Source organism: Aptenodytes patagonicus, chromosome W (assembly GCF_965638725.1).
Source record: "Aptenodytes patagonicus chromosome W, bAptPat1.pri.cur, whole genome shotgun sequence".
NCBI classification, from domain to species: Eukaryota; Metazoa; Chordata; class Aves; order Sphenisciformes; family Spheniscidae; genus Aptenodytes; species Aptenodytes patagonicus.
In genome coordinates, this window is record NC_134981.1 from 20,536,355 (window position 1) to 20,554,927 (window position 18,573).

The 18,573-nt window shown below is 42.0% G+C and overlaps 1 protein-coding gene across 1 annotated transcript in view; it reads right to left on the reverse strand.

The window, feature by feature from the left end:
- Window positions 1-18,573, reverse strand: part of LOC143171861 (SWI/SNF-related matrix-associated actin-dependent regulator of chromatin subfamily A member 2-like) — a 209,646-nt gene that overhangs the window by 86,228 nt on the left and 104,845 nt on the right. Inside the window, exons 21-25 of the mRNA XM_076360967.1 lie at window positions 13,927-14,034; window positions 10,464-10,550; window positions 9,532-9,578; window positions 2,083-2,249; window positions 1,086-1,249 (exon numbers count right to left, since the gene is read on the reverse strand). Of these exons, the coding sequence (XP_076217082.1) occupies window positions 1,086-1,249; window positions 2,083-2,249; window positions 9,532-9,578; window positions 10,464-10,550; window positions 13,927-14,034 (573 nt within the window). The remainder of the gene's footprint in view (window positions 1-1,085; window positions 1,250-2,082; window positions 2,250-9,531; window positions 9,579-10,463; window positions 10,551-13,926; window positions 14,035-18,573) is intronic.

The following is an 18,573-nucleotide window of genomic DNA, read 5'->3' on the forward strand; positions in this document are numbered from 1 at the left end:
GGACTGTGGTGGGTTGACCCCAGACAACGGCCAAGCACCCACACAGCCACTCGCTCAATCCCCTCTCCCGCAGGATGGGGAGAAAATAGAAGGAAAGTGAAAAGAATGGTTGATTGAAATAAAGACAGTTTAATAGGTGAAGCAAAATCTGTGCGTGCAAGTAAAGCAAAAGAAGGAATTTATTTACTATTTCCTTTTGGCAGGCAGATGTCCAGCCACTTCCTGGAAAGCAGGACCTCAGCACGCATAACAGTTGCTTGGGAAGACAAATGCCATGACCACAAACGTCCCCGCTTCCTCTTCCTTTCCTTGAGCTTTTATTGCTGAGCATGACGTCATATGGTATGGAATATCCTTTTGGTCAGTCTGGGTCAGCTCTCCCGGCTGTGTCCCCTCCCAGCTTCTTGCCCACCCCCAGTCTACTCGTTAGTGGGGCAGAGTAGGAAAAATCAAAAGCCTCGTGGCTGTGCAAGCACTGTTTGGCAACAGCCAAAACACTGGCACGTGCATTATCAACACTGGTTTGGTCACAAATCCAAAATACAGCACCATATGGGCTGCTATGAAGAAAATTAACTCCATCCCAGCCAGACCCAGTATAGACTCTAGTCCAGGTACGAGAACAGAGGCAACAATATAGCTGGAGATATATACAATATAGCTATAGACCTGTGTATCTAGAGCAAATCATTATTCCTGAGAATCTTAAATGCATTAGTAATCTTAGAAATTATTTCATCTGCTGCATGAGCTTTTAACTTTGAATGGAGAGCCATTTATTAGTGCCTTATGATTAAAGGGTGAACAAAGTTATACCAATGAAACAGAAAATGCAGACTGTAAGACTCTAACTTTGAGGATTCCCTGACACTCAGAAAAACTATATACGCAGACACAGTATCTCTTTACCGATTTAAAACAAAACACTACTTGATTGTAGCAGTTTGCCTTACCAATTCTTCTCAAAGCAGCGTTTTATGATATACTTTCATTTCACTGTCAATCTTCCCAAATTAAAACACAAAGCCTAAAAAAGCACAAACAATTATTTCCATATTACATGAAGATAATTAAATAAAAATAACCTGATGAGGATTCCAATCACTATCAAAGATTATAACAGTGTCAGCAGCCTGGAGGTTCAAGCCCAGCCCTCCTGCCCTTGTACTCAGCAAGAAGATGAAGTACTGTGAGCCAGGTTCATTAAACTTCTTCAGCAGGGCAGCTCGATCCTCTGATTTTGTTGTACCTGAGAAGAAATTAAAAAAGAAATAAAAAGAAACCCTATGACAAAGATCTTCTACTGAAATAATTTAAAAGCAATCTTAGTTGTTTAAGGCACATGTGGAAGGGAAATTTTAGCTCACTTGTTCTTTGCCATCTCAGCTATATTTTCTATAATATAGACACAAACACTAACCATGGATGTTTCAGCCAACTGTCTATAGCACTTGGGAGGAGGGTTCCCAAACTTCTATTTTAAGTAGGCTTGACATTTCAAAAGGGGACTTTGAAAAGATGCAACTATCTATTTGACAACATTTTATGACTGACAAGTTTCAATAGATGATATACACATGCAAAATGGAGCTTCAGTTTTGATTAAGGCCTTATGAGCACTCACAGAATCTAAATATTTTTAAAACTATATGTGTACACAAACATAGATTTATTAACATTTCACTATTGGCCTTAAAAATCAAGATTAATATCAAGGGAACAAAAATTCTTAAAAGATCACATTCAAAACACAATGGTGTCGATAGGGGAGGGAGAGAAAGCAGACGATTCAACCACGGTAAAAGGCCTACACAAAGCTCTAAGTAACAACTAAGCACTGTACACATTGGCAACAAGGTGAATTTCCTGTACTTTGACAAGCAGTTTTTACTGATCAGCTTGGTCTGACCCTCTGCTTGTTTTATCTTTTTACACCTCTGCCTGTAGCTGAAGACAGACAGAAGTTTGATATTTTTATTCAGATGTCCATACACATATAGTACAGAGGAGGAAGTTTTTCTACTACATAGTCAAATTGCTGAACCAGAAAAACACTCCCAAATTTATTTTCATTCAGCTTACCATCAAGACGTAAGTAAAGGAAATTTCGAAATGCAAAATAGTCCTCCATAATGGTCATGAGTGATGTCATTTGACAGAAAAGAAGCACACGATGGTTAGTGGCTCGCAACTTAGGTAAAATACGATCAAGTAGTTCAAATTTCCCTGAGGCCCGATAAAGCTCAGCTCTGTTTAAGAGGAAAAAACATAATAAATGCCATGACAAGTGTGCTTTTAGAAGAGTTTTTAATAATGCATTCTAATTACAGTTGTGTCATATCATGATAATGGAGATTACTTTACTCAAAGGAAAACAAAACTGATATTACTTTTTTCTCTTTAAAACTGTTTATGAGGTTGATATGAATTGCATCTATGTATTTATTTGTTAGGAAAGGGTTCCTCCCCCCAAATATAAGAATTCTGTGGACTCTCAAGCACATCAAATATCTTCCTTTATGAGCCCAGTATTTTTTTTTCATTATTTCTCAAAAGAAGCATTATTTCTGAAGTACATAAGCATTTTATTGGTTTAGATGCTCTCCCACAGGGCCTGCTTTCAATCAGCATCTACTGGAGCCACAATTTATATTCATCAAGTGTATGTTAGAATTGATTACTTTTCCACTCACTACTGTGCATGTGAAAGCAGAGTCCAGACCAGACTAGTTTATATACAGAAACAATGGGAAAAGTTTGATAGTGGACATATTCTTTTATTGTATACACTTATAACTGTCTTGAACTATCTTTATTTGCTCTGATTACTAATCTTCTGTCTTCTGTGCTATCAAGATGAGTTGCAAAACAGACTGAGCACTAGATTTGTACACCAAGATGTTTAAGCCAAAAATCAGAAAGAGAATAACAAAGGTGGCTAAATGAGTAGGACAACCATATAGTTTAGAAAATCAAATTACACATAACTCTCCTCTAACTCTAAATCTGTAGCCTTAAAATATAATTCATCATTAGGAACTGTATACTCAGTCCACAAGATATAAGGCCTTCTGAGATGTATACATATATAATTGCTATGCAAAAGGCCAAACTATTTGAGAGACAGATGGTCTCATATACTAATAAAGAAAAAAAAAGACATTGCTGACACTTAAACAGGAAGGGAGCCATGTAGAGGATACACACAACCTCCTCTATCCCTTGCTCAAAGTAAGACGGGAACCATTTCTAGCCAGTTGGACAGAAGTGTTGAGAACAAATTTAAATCTATTTAATTTTTTTATCTAAGCAATGGAAAAGTGCTAACATAACTTTAATTTGGAATAAATAAAAAAGGAAGAGTAGAAGAGGGAGCGAGTGAGAGAAATGAAACCCCCTACTGAAATCCCTAAAGAGTCTCCACAATAAATTTCAGATAGTGTCTTTGTTGTTTAAAAAAAAAGGAAGGGAGGGAGGCAGGCAAGCAGGCAGGAAGGATAGGCAGGAGGGAAGGCAGGCAGGCAGGCATTGGTTTGTCTGCACGAAGACAGGATTTATTATTCAGTATATTGACATGCAGTGTGATAATCATCTTTCCCTATTGTCCCGAGACAGACAGAGGGGCAGAAAAGCTTCACATAACCAGCATCTTTTGGTTCAGGTGTGGATCCTGTGCCTCTCTGTCCTCAGAGGGCATAGAGGACAAAGGAATCGGGATTCTCCTTCAGGTCCCTCCCAAACTGAAATCCATGCTAATGAAAAACTGATGAGAAGATGAGATATATCACAGGGCTGCTGTGGTTGCCTGCTGGGATTTGCCCCTGATCAGAAAATCATCTGGACATGAATAGTCTTCCATGCTCTTAAATACCTTTCCATTACATCATGTCACTCTGAGAACTTTTTGATAGTGGGGAAAGTCCCTGGGTAGAGCATCCTGTTACCACCTAGATTTCACTGAGAATCTGAAATATCTTCTTTGACAAGGGAAGGGGAGATTCCTAATGTGAAAGTATGAATCCAACAGATGGAAATCTGTAAACAGTCTTGAGCTTGGAGACATGGAATGATGGAGTCAAGTGTTATAAATAATTTAGGATGATATATGCACTTGGATTTTAGGATAGGAAAAACACACTTCCTTCTTGTACAGAATCAGAAAAAATATCAAACCATTCTGTTAACCCTGAAATATCTTCTGTAACTTCTAAATGAGATCATTGCCATGTGCAGACTTTAATGATTGATCCTTGAAATGGACATAGTAGATGTGGAATGAGGCAGTATCTCTTGTCCTTCCACTGGGTATCACTAAGAACAGTCTGGCTCCATCTTCTTTACTCCTCCTATGAGGTATTTAGACACTTTGATAAGATCCCCCCCATAGCCATCTCTTCTCCAAGCTAAACAGTCCCAGCTCTAAGCTTCTCCTCATATGACAGATGCCCTTGTGGAAGCAAAATAGTTAATGCCTCATAGGCCTTTGCAGGCCTCACTAGTTAAGAAACATTTGCAGCTAATGGTCTCACCAATCAGCAAGATTTCATTAACAAAGGAGTGAATTATTCGTAAAAGGATATACTGCCTAGACCCTCCTTATCTGAAGAATTCCAATCGCTGTTGATATTTACCATATTCTGCTTATCTGACACAGTTTTGGTGAAGAACCTGGTTGTATAACCTAAAAGGTATATAAATTCTGTAACTGCCCCATTTGCACAGGTTTCATATCAGCAGTGTCTCTCACTGCTGCTGTGTTCTCTCCTGTAGGTATATTAATAAACTGCTTCTGTTCTGACCTGATCTAAATAGTAATTCTGGTTATTCCACGACACTCCAAACCCTTAGTCATCTTTGTGGCCATTTTCTGGACTCACTCCAGTATCCCCGTGTTGGTCTTGTACTGGGGAGCCCAGAACTGGACGCAGTACTTGAGATGCAGCCTCAGCAGTGCTGAGTAGAGAGGAAGGATCTCCCCCTTCGACCTGCTGGCAATGCTCTTCCTAATGCAGCCCAGGATGCTGTTGGCCTTTGCCATGAGAGTGCATTGGTGGCTCATGGTCAAATTTTTGTCCATCAGGACCCTCAGGTCCTTTTCTGCAGAGCTGCTTTCCAGTTGGTCAGCCCCCAGCCTGTACTGGTGCATGGGTTTATTCCATACCAGGTGCAGGACATGGCATTTCCCTTTGTTGAACTGCCTATTTCTCCATCCCGTTGAGGTCCCTCTGAATGTCAGCACAACCACCTGGTGTATCAGCCACTCCTCCCAATTCTGTATTATCTGCAGACTTGCTGAGAGTGCACTCTGTCCCAAGATCCAGGTCAGAAAAGAAGAGGTTAAACAGTATGGGCCCCAGTATTGACCCCTGGGGGACACCACTAGTGACTGGCCTCCAACTGGACTTCATGCCTTTTGCTGTTGATATACCTGCAGAAGCCTTTCTTGTTGCCCCTCCCATCCCTCTCCAGATTCAAATCTAGATGGGCTTTGGCTTTCTTAACCATATCCCTGTATGCTTGGACAGTGTCTCTATATTCCTCCTGGGTCACCTGTCCCTGCTTCCACCTCCTGTATGCTTCCTTTTTATGTTTTAATTTACTCAGGAGCTCCTTGTGCATCCATACTTTCTGCCACCTGTGCTTGACTTGCTGCATGTTGGGATGAACCATTCTTGAGCTGGGAGAAGGTGATCCCTGAATATCAACCGGCTCTCCTGGACCCCCTCTGCTTTATAGGACTGTCTCCCATGGGATTCTTCCAAGCAGATCCCTGAAAAAGCCAAAGTCTGCTTTCCTGAAGTCTAGGGTTATGTTCCTGCTATTTGCCTTGTTCCCTCCTCTCAGGATCCTGAACTCCACCATCTCATGGTCACTATAGTCAAGACTGCCCCAACCAGTCCTTCCTTGTTTGGAGGTATTCAGGTCCAGCAGAGTGCCTCCCCTCATTGGCTCCTTGATCACTTGTGTCAGGAAGTGATCACCAAAACACTCCATAAACCTCCTGGATTGCTTATGCCCTACTGTCTTGTCCTTCCAGCAGATATCGGGGTGGTTAAAGTTCCCCATGACAACCAGGGCCTGCAAATATGAAGCTTCTTCCAGTTGCATGAAGAAAGCCTCATCTACTTCTTCCTGATCAGGTGGTCTATAGCAGATGCCCACCACAATGTCACCCTCTAATCCTAACCCATAAGCTCCTGACTGGCACATGATCCATCCCTAAGGCAGAGCTCCATGTATTCCAGCTGCTGTCTCATATAAAGGACAGTTCCCCCCCCTTGCCTTCCCAGCCTGTCCTTCCTAAAGAGCTCGTATCCATCCATGGCAGCACTCCAGTCATGTGAGCTATCCCAGCACATCTCCGTGATCCCAATGAGATCGTAGCCCTGCAACTGCACACAGACCTCTAATTCTTCCTGTTTGTTCTCCATGCTGCACGCATTAGTGTACAGGCACTTCAGAGAGGCACGCAGTCATACTGAGAGCTTCCCCCACAATACTGTCCCCTCCTGGCACTTCCTTATTTGTCTGCATACGCTTGGGGTGGGTTCCCTTGTGTCCTGTTTTGTTCATTTTGAGGTCTCTCCTGTCCACATCACCTTGCACCCTCTGCTTACCAAGCCAGTCCACCACTTTCTCACTTGACTGTGGGTTGTCCTCTCCCTCCCGTCATTCCTAGTTTAAAGCTCTCCTCATCAGGTTGGCCAGCCTGTCAGCAAAGATGTTTTTGCCCCACTTGGTCAGGTGGATCCTGTCTTTCCCTATCAGTCCTTTATCCTCAGAGGGTCCTGTGGTCATTAAAGCCAAATCTCTATCAGCAACACCAGCTGTGCTGCCAGTTGTTGATCCCCAGGATCCATCCACTCCTCCTCAAGCCCTTCCCCTTCATCAATAGGATCAAGTAGAAAACCACCTGGGCCCCATACCTTTGACCCTCATCCCCAGATTCATGTAGTCACTCTTGATATACTCAAGGTTTCCCCTGGCAGTATCATTGGTGCACATGTGGAAGAGCAGCAGAGGATAATACCCTGAGGGCCAGACAAGCATCAACAGTCTCTCAGTTCCAGATCTGAGCCCCCGGCAAGCAGCAAACCTCCCTAGAGAGTAGATGGGGGCTTCTGTCCCCCACAGGAGGGAGTCATCCACTACTTTCACTTGCCGCTTCCTCCTAATGCCGCTGCATGGTTCAGTCTCAGCTGGCTCCAATGTTTCCTCAGACAGAGCTTCCAGTCCCTCATCTGCTACCAGGGCACTACACCTATTCTGTAGTTGCAGATCTGCAGGTGGAGCAGGAGCCTTCCTCCTGTTGCCAGAAGTCACAAGCTTCTAGCCTTCGCCATCATGGGAGTCTCCACTTGCCACCCCAATGAGTACAGACTCTGGTTGCTCTTTCTGTGCAGGTGGGGGTTCAGACTCTTGTTTCTGCAGGGTGTTGGAGAAGATCCTTTCCATCTCTTTTTTCATCATCCTTATTGCTGCGCATTGATATTGACATACTGGAGCAAGTCCAGATGTGGGCCACCAAGATGCTCAGGGGACTGGAGCACATGACATAGAAGAAAAGGTTGAGAGAGATGGATTTGTTCAGTCTAGATCAGAGAAGGCTCAGAGAAACCTTATTGCTTGTCTACAACTGCCTAATGGGAGGATACAGTGAAGACTTCTCAGAGCTGCATAGTATTAGGACAAGAGGCAATGGATACAAGTTGGAACATGGGAAATTCTGATAAGATATTAGGAAAAATATTTTTTACCGTGAGGGTGGTCAAATACTAGAACTGGTTGCCCAGTGAGGCTGTATAATCTGCATCCTTGGAGATGTTCAAGACTTGACTGGACAAGTCCTTGAGCAACCTGACCTGCTTTGCATAGGGGTTAGACCAGGTGACCTCCGGAGTTCTCTTCCAACCTAAATTATTCTATGATTCTAACCTTTTTTAACATGGTCTTTATCAAAAACGTATATGTCAAGAGAATCTGTAAGCAAATGAGCCAGGACTTGCTGCCAAGAGATCTTTAAAGTCTAATAGTTCTTTATGGAAATTACTGACATAGCCTTTGAACAATTAAGAACTGGGTACAAGTATCACTGAAGTATCAGTTTAAGCATTTTATGTAAATATAATGTGTTGCTGGATTATAAGAATTGTGTTAAAGGTTACACAGAAAGTTTTTGAAAAGCAAAATAATAGTAGTTTAGTAATAAACTTAAAATTTTGTTATGACAAGGTTCATTTAAATAGCTGACAAAAAATTTGAGTGGACAGATGCCAATAATCTAATTGCAAGTGTAATGAGAAAACATACCCCCCATAAAATCAGAGGTAGATTAAGGATAACTGGAAATCATTCCTAGCCCAATACTTGAATGAGCCACAATAACAGAGGAATTTAAATGCTTTCCATTAGAGAGAGTTTGCTAATATTTCCCTAATTTGAAGGGGAATAAAAACAAAGAGGAGATAAATTAAAACTGAGAAATGGTACTGTAACAAATAATAATAAATCACAGATATGAAAACACCAGGGACCTCTGTAAGGAAGTTTTGATAATCATAGAATCATACAACAGCCCAGGTTGGAAGGGACCTTGAAAGATCATCTGGTCCAACCTTTCATGGGAAAGGAAGCCTAGATGAGATTATCTAGCACCCTGTCCAATTGCATCTTGAAAACCTCCAGTGATGGGGACTCTACCACGTCCCTGGAGAGGTTGTTCCAGTGAATGATTGTTCTTACTGTAAAAAATTTCTTTCTTATGTCGAGATGAAACCTCTCCCGGTGCAACTTGTACCCGTTGCCCCTTGTCTTCTCCATGTGACATAATGTCTCATGCCATTGCAGTTGGGCAAAGGTGTCAATCTTGTCCCTAATTTAGCAAGGACTAGCATACAGTTATCAATAAATAAACAAGAATCCTGCATGTGACCACCATAATTCTTCCTTATGTGATGGGAAAGAAAAAAGACTCTTGTTGCAACAGGAATAAAAGCTTTCTGAAGAACCAGCAATCATTTCTACCATGTTCAATCATTTCCCAAGGACTGGAAGTTTTGTGAAAGAAAGGATCCTATATCTTGGTATGATGTTAATGAAAATAATGGAAATCCATCTTCAGAATTCTCCTAACTATTCTCTGCTTTAGCCAAATGCTTCTTTTCAAAGCACAAGACTACTTTAAATCAGATAAAAACTTTCTTGCTTTGACATTAGTCACTCAGCAGGGCTTCAGCATCAGTCAAAGACAAGACTGGAGTCCAGAAGATTCTAATTACCATCCAGCTATAAAAGCAACTTTAAACTGCCATTTCAGAGCAGAAACACCCCTTGAAGTAAGAAGCAGTCCCTTAGGCTGGGGGACTATGGGAAGAGTTTTAAGCTGGTTAGGTTCCTTCTAAAGCATGTTATTTCTATAGCTGATTAGATTTATCTTAGAAACTGCTTAGTTTTTGAGAACGTATAGCTTTTGGAAACAAGATATGATACAATAGTTTCATTGCAGCATATATGAAAAAGATAAAGATTTACCCATTGATGACACCATTCGAGTAGCCTAAATGTTCAGCGAAGGATTCCTGCAGAATTATAAGCAATAAACAGAATATTAGACACAGTTTATACAGTGGCCAGAATTATGTATCCCTATATCAAGAAATTATATGAATGGGGTTTGAGTCCCATTACACTCATACCCTTGGAATTTGCCTTGTGGCACAAGTACTCTAATGTTTTCCTGCTACTGCTTTATTTAAAATGCGTGGCTTGTAGGAATAATTTCCCTCTGTATGCTTTTTACTAGATGAGAAATACAGTAGAACCTAATTAATTTGCACTGATTACAGGGAGACCCATTTGCAAAATACTGAATTTCATGAGTTAATAAGCAAGTGAGCAAACAATAAAAAACACAATAATACACCACAGGAGATACTTGCTCATTTCTTTGTATATTGTAGCTACATTTTAGTTAGCTTTAGCTCAGTAATGAGAAATGCTACACAGTAAACAAATCTTTGCTGAAAAAAAGGAGGGGTATGGAGGGGGGGCAATTTTTGATAGATATTCTAAAGGATTAGCAGTCTGCTAGATAACAAGGTTCTACTATATGTTCTACTATATGGCATTTTAAACTGATATCTCTATTTTAAAATTTAGTTTTATTTTAAGCACAGGTAGTGGTAGGTTGATATGGAATATCTTAAACTCAGAAAACTATATTTTTTAAAGATAGTGCCTCAAAAAGAACAAATGCTGTAAAAGTGAATTTAAAACTGCGGATAAAAATCTGGTGACTGCTCCATTTCTTCACTTATACAGAGGAATGGAATGAGTGTTTCTCAAATGTGTTCTTTCCAGCACAAGTGTTGTTACCAAAGATGTTCCCTCTCGCGCTAGCAGTTTTTGACTTTGTTAGCCACCTGAATAAAAAAGGCCCCCAAAATCAAACATGACAGACTTACCTCAATATGTTGAAACATATATGGGTGATTGCATATCTTTCTCAATTGCATGATTGTGTTCATAAGAGTTTTTGCCCCACCTTTTCCCTAGGGAAGCAAAGAACACAAATCATATTATGAAACCCATTTCCTAGCTTGTTAATGAAACTTTTGAAACTCAATTTCAAAAGGAGACATAAAAATACTTCTACCCCAAAGCAGAACACCATATCACCATGAAATAAAAATATTTGAAGCTGTGAAATAAGGTGCAGTTATCTGGCTGCTCAAATTAAAATATCATGAGGATGATCCAAAAAGACAGGGAGATCAAAGACTTCCAAGTAACCTGGAAAGTGTACTATATCTCATATCTGTCTACAGCAGTCACAATAAGCACTTACTGCTTATTTCTACTGCTTATTTATGAAACCATGTAAATTGTAAACAGTAAAATATTATCAGGTGTTCCACTAAGCTGGGATGGTTACAATCTAATTATCACTGATTAATACATTTGGTAACACCATATTAAGATTGACTAACACTTCTCACTTTAAGGTTCCATTTTGATTTGCTATAACTTTGTGAAACTGTTACCAGAGTTGGTACAATTTCCAAACTCACTATGTCACTCAGGTGAAATTATTTTAAAATATCTCAGCCAAAACAATTCAGACATTTCCAAGGGTGAGATTAGGAAAAATTACATTATGTGATCATTTTATGTTCTGGTAAATTCATCTCTGGAAAGGAACTGACATTTGATTGGGGGTAGTCCACATGTCAAAGTCTACTGTTGATCCCTTGAAAGTCTATCTCAATTTGCTCCAAACTGCAGTTTGCATTTGTTTATGAAACGTTTACTAGAGCTTTGCATCCTAATGAATTCTCTCTAGTTTGAGCAGATTGCAGGCCAGAGCTGCAGAATGACAGAGTTTTCCCTAAAACCATAGTTATTGGATCTTCAAAGCCAAGAGTTCTCAATGACCACGACCTCCTTCTGCTGGCACCAGGAAGCATGAATAAGAGAACCTGATGAATTACTTACAGAAAAGAAAAAAGTTGGAGGATGGAGAAAAATTGGACCTATGAGCATGAGGAAGTTGAGATTGTAATGTTCTGGCCAAAGAGACTAGAAAGCTAGAGGACAGCAGAGGCAATTAGAACTGCTTAAGGCAAAGAGCTGGGCAGGGAAGCAAGGAAGAAAAAGCAGAGAAGATTCTGAACTAGTGAACAAGAGAAACCAGACAGAGAGGTAAGCAGAAGGCTGGGATGCAAAAAGAAATTGGGGGGGGTGGGGGGGAAGTTAGAATAAGGAACAGGATGTAAGATAGGCAACACTGAGGTGGACATAAACCTGCTGAGGTGGACTGGGAACAGGGAATGAGGGCATAGAGATGGCTGACCTCTATTTAGTTGAGTAAGGTGACTGCACACAAATCTTGAGTCAGAGGAAGGGCAACAGGAATGGCTGTGCCAAGAAACTGGGCCTAGTTAGGCACAGAGAACTGAACTAGCAGAAGATGTTGGGATAAGGAAGAAAATAGACTGGACATGAACCAGTCAAAGTGGTTATGGTAAAAGGCATCACAGTCAGGTCAGGAATAGGAGGAGATGAGCAGGAGGGACAACATCCATTCAAGTACCCTCTCTCCAGATCTTAGAGCAAATTGAAGACTCCCCAGTCTCACTGTTCTTCTGTCATCAAATATGTATTAAACCCTCAACCACATCAAACGTTGCATTGTAAAAGGCAACTACTATCAGTTATTCAAGTAACTCAAACCTCTAGCATAGGTCTCTGTAGTGCTTCTAAACTTCCAATCATTCTGATGACCTCCTTTGGATGTAAATGTGTCAAATGACATTTTCTAAGGCTTAAAAAATGGTAGCTGAAAAATTACATTAAAAATACAACAAAAGAAAGTAAACCAATGTTTGCAAAGTACTCAGAACCTATATAGAGATGACTGTCATAGAAGATCCTATGAGGAAAGGACTAACTTTGTTTTTAGAGCAGGGTTTGAATACTCAACAGTAAATAACACATCAGACCACACCAAATAGAGGTTAAAACAAAATAAGATATTGAACAAAAATATCATCCATTATGACAATGAAATTGGCAGGAGGCAGGTGGAAAAATAGTATGTGATCATATTGTATCATGAAAACACATTATATGGGGCCAATATATGGGACTGGCGCACATACAAGCTATTACACACCAGCTGCTTAGAACCACAGAAAGGTTGAGGTTGAAAGGGACCTCAGGAGGTCATTTGGTCCAACCCCCCCTGCTCAAGCAGGGCCACCAAGAGCCTTTTTGTCAAGGACTATGTACAAACAGCTTTTGAATATCTCCAAGGAGGGAGACTCCACAACCCCTCTGGGAAAGCTGTTCCAGTGCTCAGTCACCCTCACAGTGAAAAAGTGTTTCCTGATGTTCACACAGAATCTCCTGTGTTTCAGCTTCTGCCCATTGCCTCTTGCCCTGTCACTGGGCACCACTGAAAAGAGCCTCGCTCCATCTGCTTTGCACCCTCCCTTCAGGTATTTATATACATTGATGAGATCCCCCCCGAGCCTTCTCTTCTCCAGGCTGAACAGTCCCAGCTCTCTCAGCCTTTCCTCATAGGAGAGATGCTCCAGTCCCTTCATCATCTTTGTGGCCCTTTGCTGGACTGTCTCCAGTAGCTCTATCTCTCTCTTGTACTGGGGAGCCTAGAGCTGGACGTGGTACTCCAGGGGTGGCCTCACCAGTGCTGAGGAGAGGGGAAGGATCATCTCCCTCGACCTGCTGGCAATACTCCTATTAATGCAGCCCAGGATAACATTGGCCCTCTTTGTCACAAGGGCACATTGCTGGCTCATGTTTGTTGCTCTGTGTTAAGTGCCTACATGACCTTACTCTGAGGAATCTCACAGTAAATCCAACCTACCTCACATCTATTGCAATGCAAAATATGTATTTACAGACAAGCTGATGCATGGCTACTTGTTTTCTCTACAATAACTTGACCATGTGCCGAAGTCCTAAGATAGAAAAGTCAACATTTATTTTGGCATATTGTAATGTATGACTACATGACTTTGAATCTTATTTTTCTTTTAACACCTTTTTGCATGAACAGATGTTATTTGTATGTATGAACAGAGGCACTCATACCCTAGCTGGCCAAAACAAGATTTGTGCTTAATAATGGCTCTGAGAGAAAAGATGAATGCCCGGTAGTAGTCAGTGCTGCCACAATCCCAATTAGTCAGGTTTTTTATTGGATTAAACTCAGCATATTTTTACCTTATGAATGGAGAGCACAAACTACTGTCTTTTAAAACACAAACATGTCTAATTGAGATTTCTTTCTTCAAAGATATCTGTGGTAAGAACCTACTTATTATTTTTTTTAAAAAGAAGTCATGTAGTTAACACATGATCATGATCTATTGTTCCGTAAGCATTCTAGTTTCCCCTTTGTACCTTCTTGTCTTTCTCAGAACCATCTGTGAGAAGGATTCCCTTGGCTTGCATGTGGCGGTACAGAATCTTCTGAAGAGCTGACATGTCACATTTGATTACATATTCAACCTAGTGTAAAAACACAATTAACAAATACAGTGTCAAGTTTTACCAAGATATAATCATTTCAGTGTGATTTTAATTCTAAGTCCTTGCCCTCCTAAACAAATAAAACAAAACCTATATTTCTTTGATCCTCATCATAACAGCACCTTTAAACAAGTTGCAATCCACTTGCAAGCATAATAATGACTATTTGAAAAGATTAACTGTGGGATTTATGATTACTACAAGACACATAGATTCTAAGGGCATGACTGTAGATTCAGTGTTGTTTTACCAAACATATTAAAAAGGAATTATTATTTCCTGTTTCTCTCTTCTTATAACTTTAACCAACTGTCAAAAGACTGAATGGCTAATAACCTGTGAAATTTATTATACCTGCATAGCATCAATCACAACTGGCACAACCTGGCACAAAATAAATAACATCACTTACAGTCCCAAGTAGCATTCTACTTACCAATGTGGGGATGGAAACATGCTATTTTGTTTCTCAATATCTACTAAAAAAAGGGGAACTAATGAAGTAGAGTATGAACACCAAATTCATTTTGATTTCTTGTTAAATATGATTAAAATAAGTTAGTTTCAGAATGTTTTGACTGCACACCACCCTTAAGTCCAGTAACACAAGTAAAGTTTTCATGTATCAATTTAACACACATTTTTTAGACTGCAGACTTGTATACTTCACTGTCTTTAATAACTAGGCTAAAATGAAAATAGTCACATAATGAAGCCAGAATAATGGTGACAAATAATGCAAGAAGTGGTTAAAAGAAAAAAGAGCAAGATGCTTAATGTTTTATAAATAAACTTGTGGAAGTTAACAGTTATATTTAACACTTCATAGGCCTTTGGAGGCCTCACTAGTTAAGAAATACGTGTCAGCATGACCTAACAGCCTCACTGAGTCAGCACAATTTAATTAACAAAGGAGTGAATTATTTGTAAAAAAGAGGTACTGGCTAGAGCTTCCTTATCTGACTGTTTGGAGCCTCCCTATATGAAGAAATCCACGTTACCGCTCTTTGTTGCAATTTACTATAGTCCTGTTTCTCTGACATGGTTTGGTGAAGAACGAGTTGTATAACCCAAAGGTATATAAACTCTGTAACTGCCTCATTTGGGCAGAGTTCATATCAGCAGAGGCTGTCACTGCTGCTCTGTGTTCTCTCCTATAGCTATAGTAATAAACTGCTTCTGTTCTGACCTGGTCAAAACTGTAATTCCAGTTATTCTGCAACAAACTAAATAAAGAGCATCTTTGCTAACAATTTCATTAACCTAGTGAGGAAAGCTTTCAACTAGGTACATCAGGGAAGGACTGTCATTACCTGAAGAAAGGCAAAGGTATGGGGGGCAGCAAAGAAGTATCTGGGAGATAGCATGACTTGGGAGGTTCTTGTGCTTCCCCTATGAAAGCAGCATGATTTGGGGCCCATCTCAAGTGCCTGTACACAAATGCACGCAGCATGGGCAACAAACAGGAGGAATTATAAGTCCATGCACATTTGCAAAACTCTGATCTCATTGGGATTACAGAGATGCGGGAGATAGCTCACGTGATTGGAGTGCTGCCGTGGATAGGTACAGGCTCTTCAGGAAAGACAGACTGGGAAGGTGAGGACAGGGGATTGTGCCCTATGCACAGGAGGGGCTCAAATGCACAGAGCTTTGCCTTGGAGCAGGTGACGTGCCAGTTGAGAGCTTATGATTAAGGATCAGAGGACAAACCAGTGCAGGTGCTATTGTGGTAGGCATCTGCTACAGGCTTTCTGATTGACAAAAGGAAGCACATGAAGCCTTCTTTACACAGCTCATGGGGGACATGCTCTGCTGGACTTGATAGCCACACACAAAGAAGAACTGCTCAAAGATGTGAAGGCTGAGGTCTTCACTGGCCGCAGTGACCATGAGATTGTGGAGTTCAGGATCCTGAGAGAAGCGAGTAAGACAAACAGAATCACAGCCCTGCACTTCAGGAGAGCAGTTTTCAGCTTGTTCAGGTATCTCCTTGGCAGGATCTCATGGGAGACTGCTCTGGAGGGCAATGGGGCCAAGGAGAGGTGGATAATCTTCAAGGACAGGCTCCTCAGAGCAGAAGTTGTTTCTTATGACGTGGAAGAAGTCGAGCAAGCATGGCGGAAGGCCAGCGTGGATGAACAAGGAACACATGACTGAGCTCAAATGCAAAAAGGAAGCACACAGAAGGTGGAGACAGACATGGGCTACCTGAAAGGAATATAGAGACATTGCCCAGGAGTGCAGGGATGAAGTTAGGAAAGCCTAAGCTCAGCTCAAGTTGGAACTAGAGAAGGATATGAAGGGCAACAAGAAGGGCTTCTATAGGTACACTGACAGTAAAAGGAAGGCTAAGGAAAACAGAGGCCCACTGCTCAATGGGGCAAGGCACCTAGTGCCAAAGGACACAGGAATGACTGATGTACTCAGTGCCTTTTTTTGCTTCAGTTTTCACTCGTAAGGCTTGTCCTCAGGCCTCACAGGTCCCTGAGCCTAATGGCAGAGTCTGGGGGAGTGAAGCATTACTCATAGTAGAGGAAAATACAGTTAGAGACCACTTAAACCAGTTTGACATATACAAGTCCATAGGACCAGATGGGATTCATCTAAGGCAGCAAAAGGAGTTGGCTGATGTCATTGTGAGGTCACTCTCTATCATCTTTGAAAGGTCATGTTGATCAGGGGAGGTTCTGAATGCCTGGTAAAAGCAAATGTCACACCCATTTTCAAGAAGGGCAAGAAGGGGAATCCAGGGAACTACAGGCCAGTGAACCTCACCGCTGTCTCTGGGAAGCTTATGGAACAAATCCTTCTCAAAGACATTTCCAAGTACATGAAGGACAAGAAGGTGACTGGCAACAGCCAGGATAGATTAATCAAGGGGAAATCATGCCTGACTGATTGCCCTCTATGATGAGATGACTGGCTGTGTAGACAAGGGGAGAGCAGTGGATCTTGTTTACCTTGATTTTAGTAAGGCCTTTGACATGGTCTTCCATAGTATTCTTATAACCAAACTAGTAAGATATGGACTGGATAAGTGGGTGGAAATTTGGCTGGATTACCAGGCTCAAAGGGTACAAATCCAGTACTACTACTCAGTAGTAGTCCAACTTGCAACCAGTTATCAGTGGTGTCCCTTAAGGGTCAATACTTGGCCAATACTGTTTAATGTCTTTATGAATGACCCGGATAATGGGACAGAGTGCACTCTCAGCAAGTTTGTGGATGACACCAAATTGGAGGTGGGGGGAAGTGCTCAATATGCTGTAGGTCAGAGGGACCTGGACAGGCTGGAGAAACAGGCTGCCAGGATCCTCATGAAGTTTAACAAGGATAAATGCCAAGTCTTGCATCTGGGATGGAATAACACTCGAATTGGGGGGAATGGCTGGAATTGGCTGGACGGCCGGGCCCAGAGAGTTGTGGTGAATGGAGTCAAATCCAGTTGGCGGCCGGTCACGAGCGGTGTTCCCCAGGGCTCAGTACTGGGGCCGGTCTTGTTTAATATCTTTATCGATGATCTGGATGAGGGGATCGAGTGCACCCTCAGGAAGTTTGCAGACGACACCAAGTTGGGCGGGAGTGTTGATCTGCTCGAGGGTAGGAAGGCTCTGCAGAGGGACCTGGACAGGCTGGATCGATGGGCCGAGGCCAATTGTATGAGGTTCAACAAGGCCAAGTGCCGGGTCCTGCACTTCGGCCACAACAACCCCATGCAGCGCTACAGGCTTGGGGAAGAGTGGCTGGAAAGCTGCCCAGCAGAGAAGGACCTGGGGGTGTTGGTCGACAGCCGGCTGAACATGAGCTGGCAGTATGCCCAGGCGGCCAAGAAGGCCAATGGCATCCTGGCCTGTATCAGAAATAGTGTGGCCAGCAGGAGTAGGGAAGTGATCGTGCCCCTGTACTCGGCCCTGGTGAGGCCGCACCTCAAATACTGTGTTCAGTTTTGGGCCCCTCACTACAAGAAGGACATTGAGGTGCTGGAGCGTGTCCAGAGAAGGGCAATGAGGCTGGTGAGGGGTCTGGAGAAGAAGTCTTATGAGGAGCGGCTGAGGGAACTGGGGTTGTTTAGCCTGGAGAAAAGGAGGCTGAGGGGAGACCTCATCGCTCTCTACAACTACCTGCAAGGAGGTTGTAGCGAGGTGGGTGTCGGTCTCTTCTCCGAAGTAACAAGCGATAGGACAAGAGGAAATGGCCTCAAGTTGCGCCAGGGGAGGTTTAGATTGGATGTAAGGAAAAATTTCTTTACTGAAAGAGTGGTGAAACATTGGAACAGGCTGCCCAGGGAAGTGGTGGAGTCCCCATCCCTGGAGGTATTTAAAAGACGAGTAGATGAGGCACTTAGGGACATGGTTTAGTGGACATGGTGGTGTTGGGTTGACGGTTGGACTCGATGATCTTAGAGGTCTTTTCCAACCTTAATGATTCTATGATTCTATGATTCTATGAATGGTCAATATGCTGGAGGCAGGGCTGCTATTCAAAGGAACCTCAACGGGCTGGAAAAATGGGCTG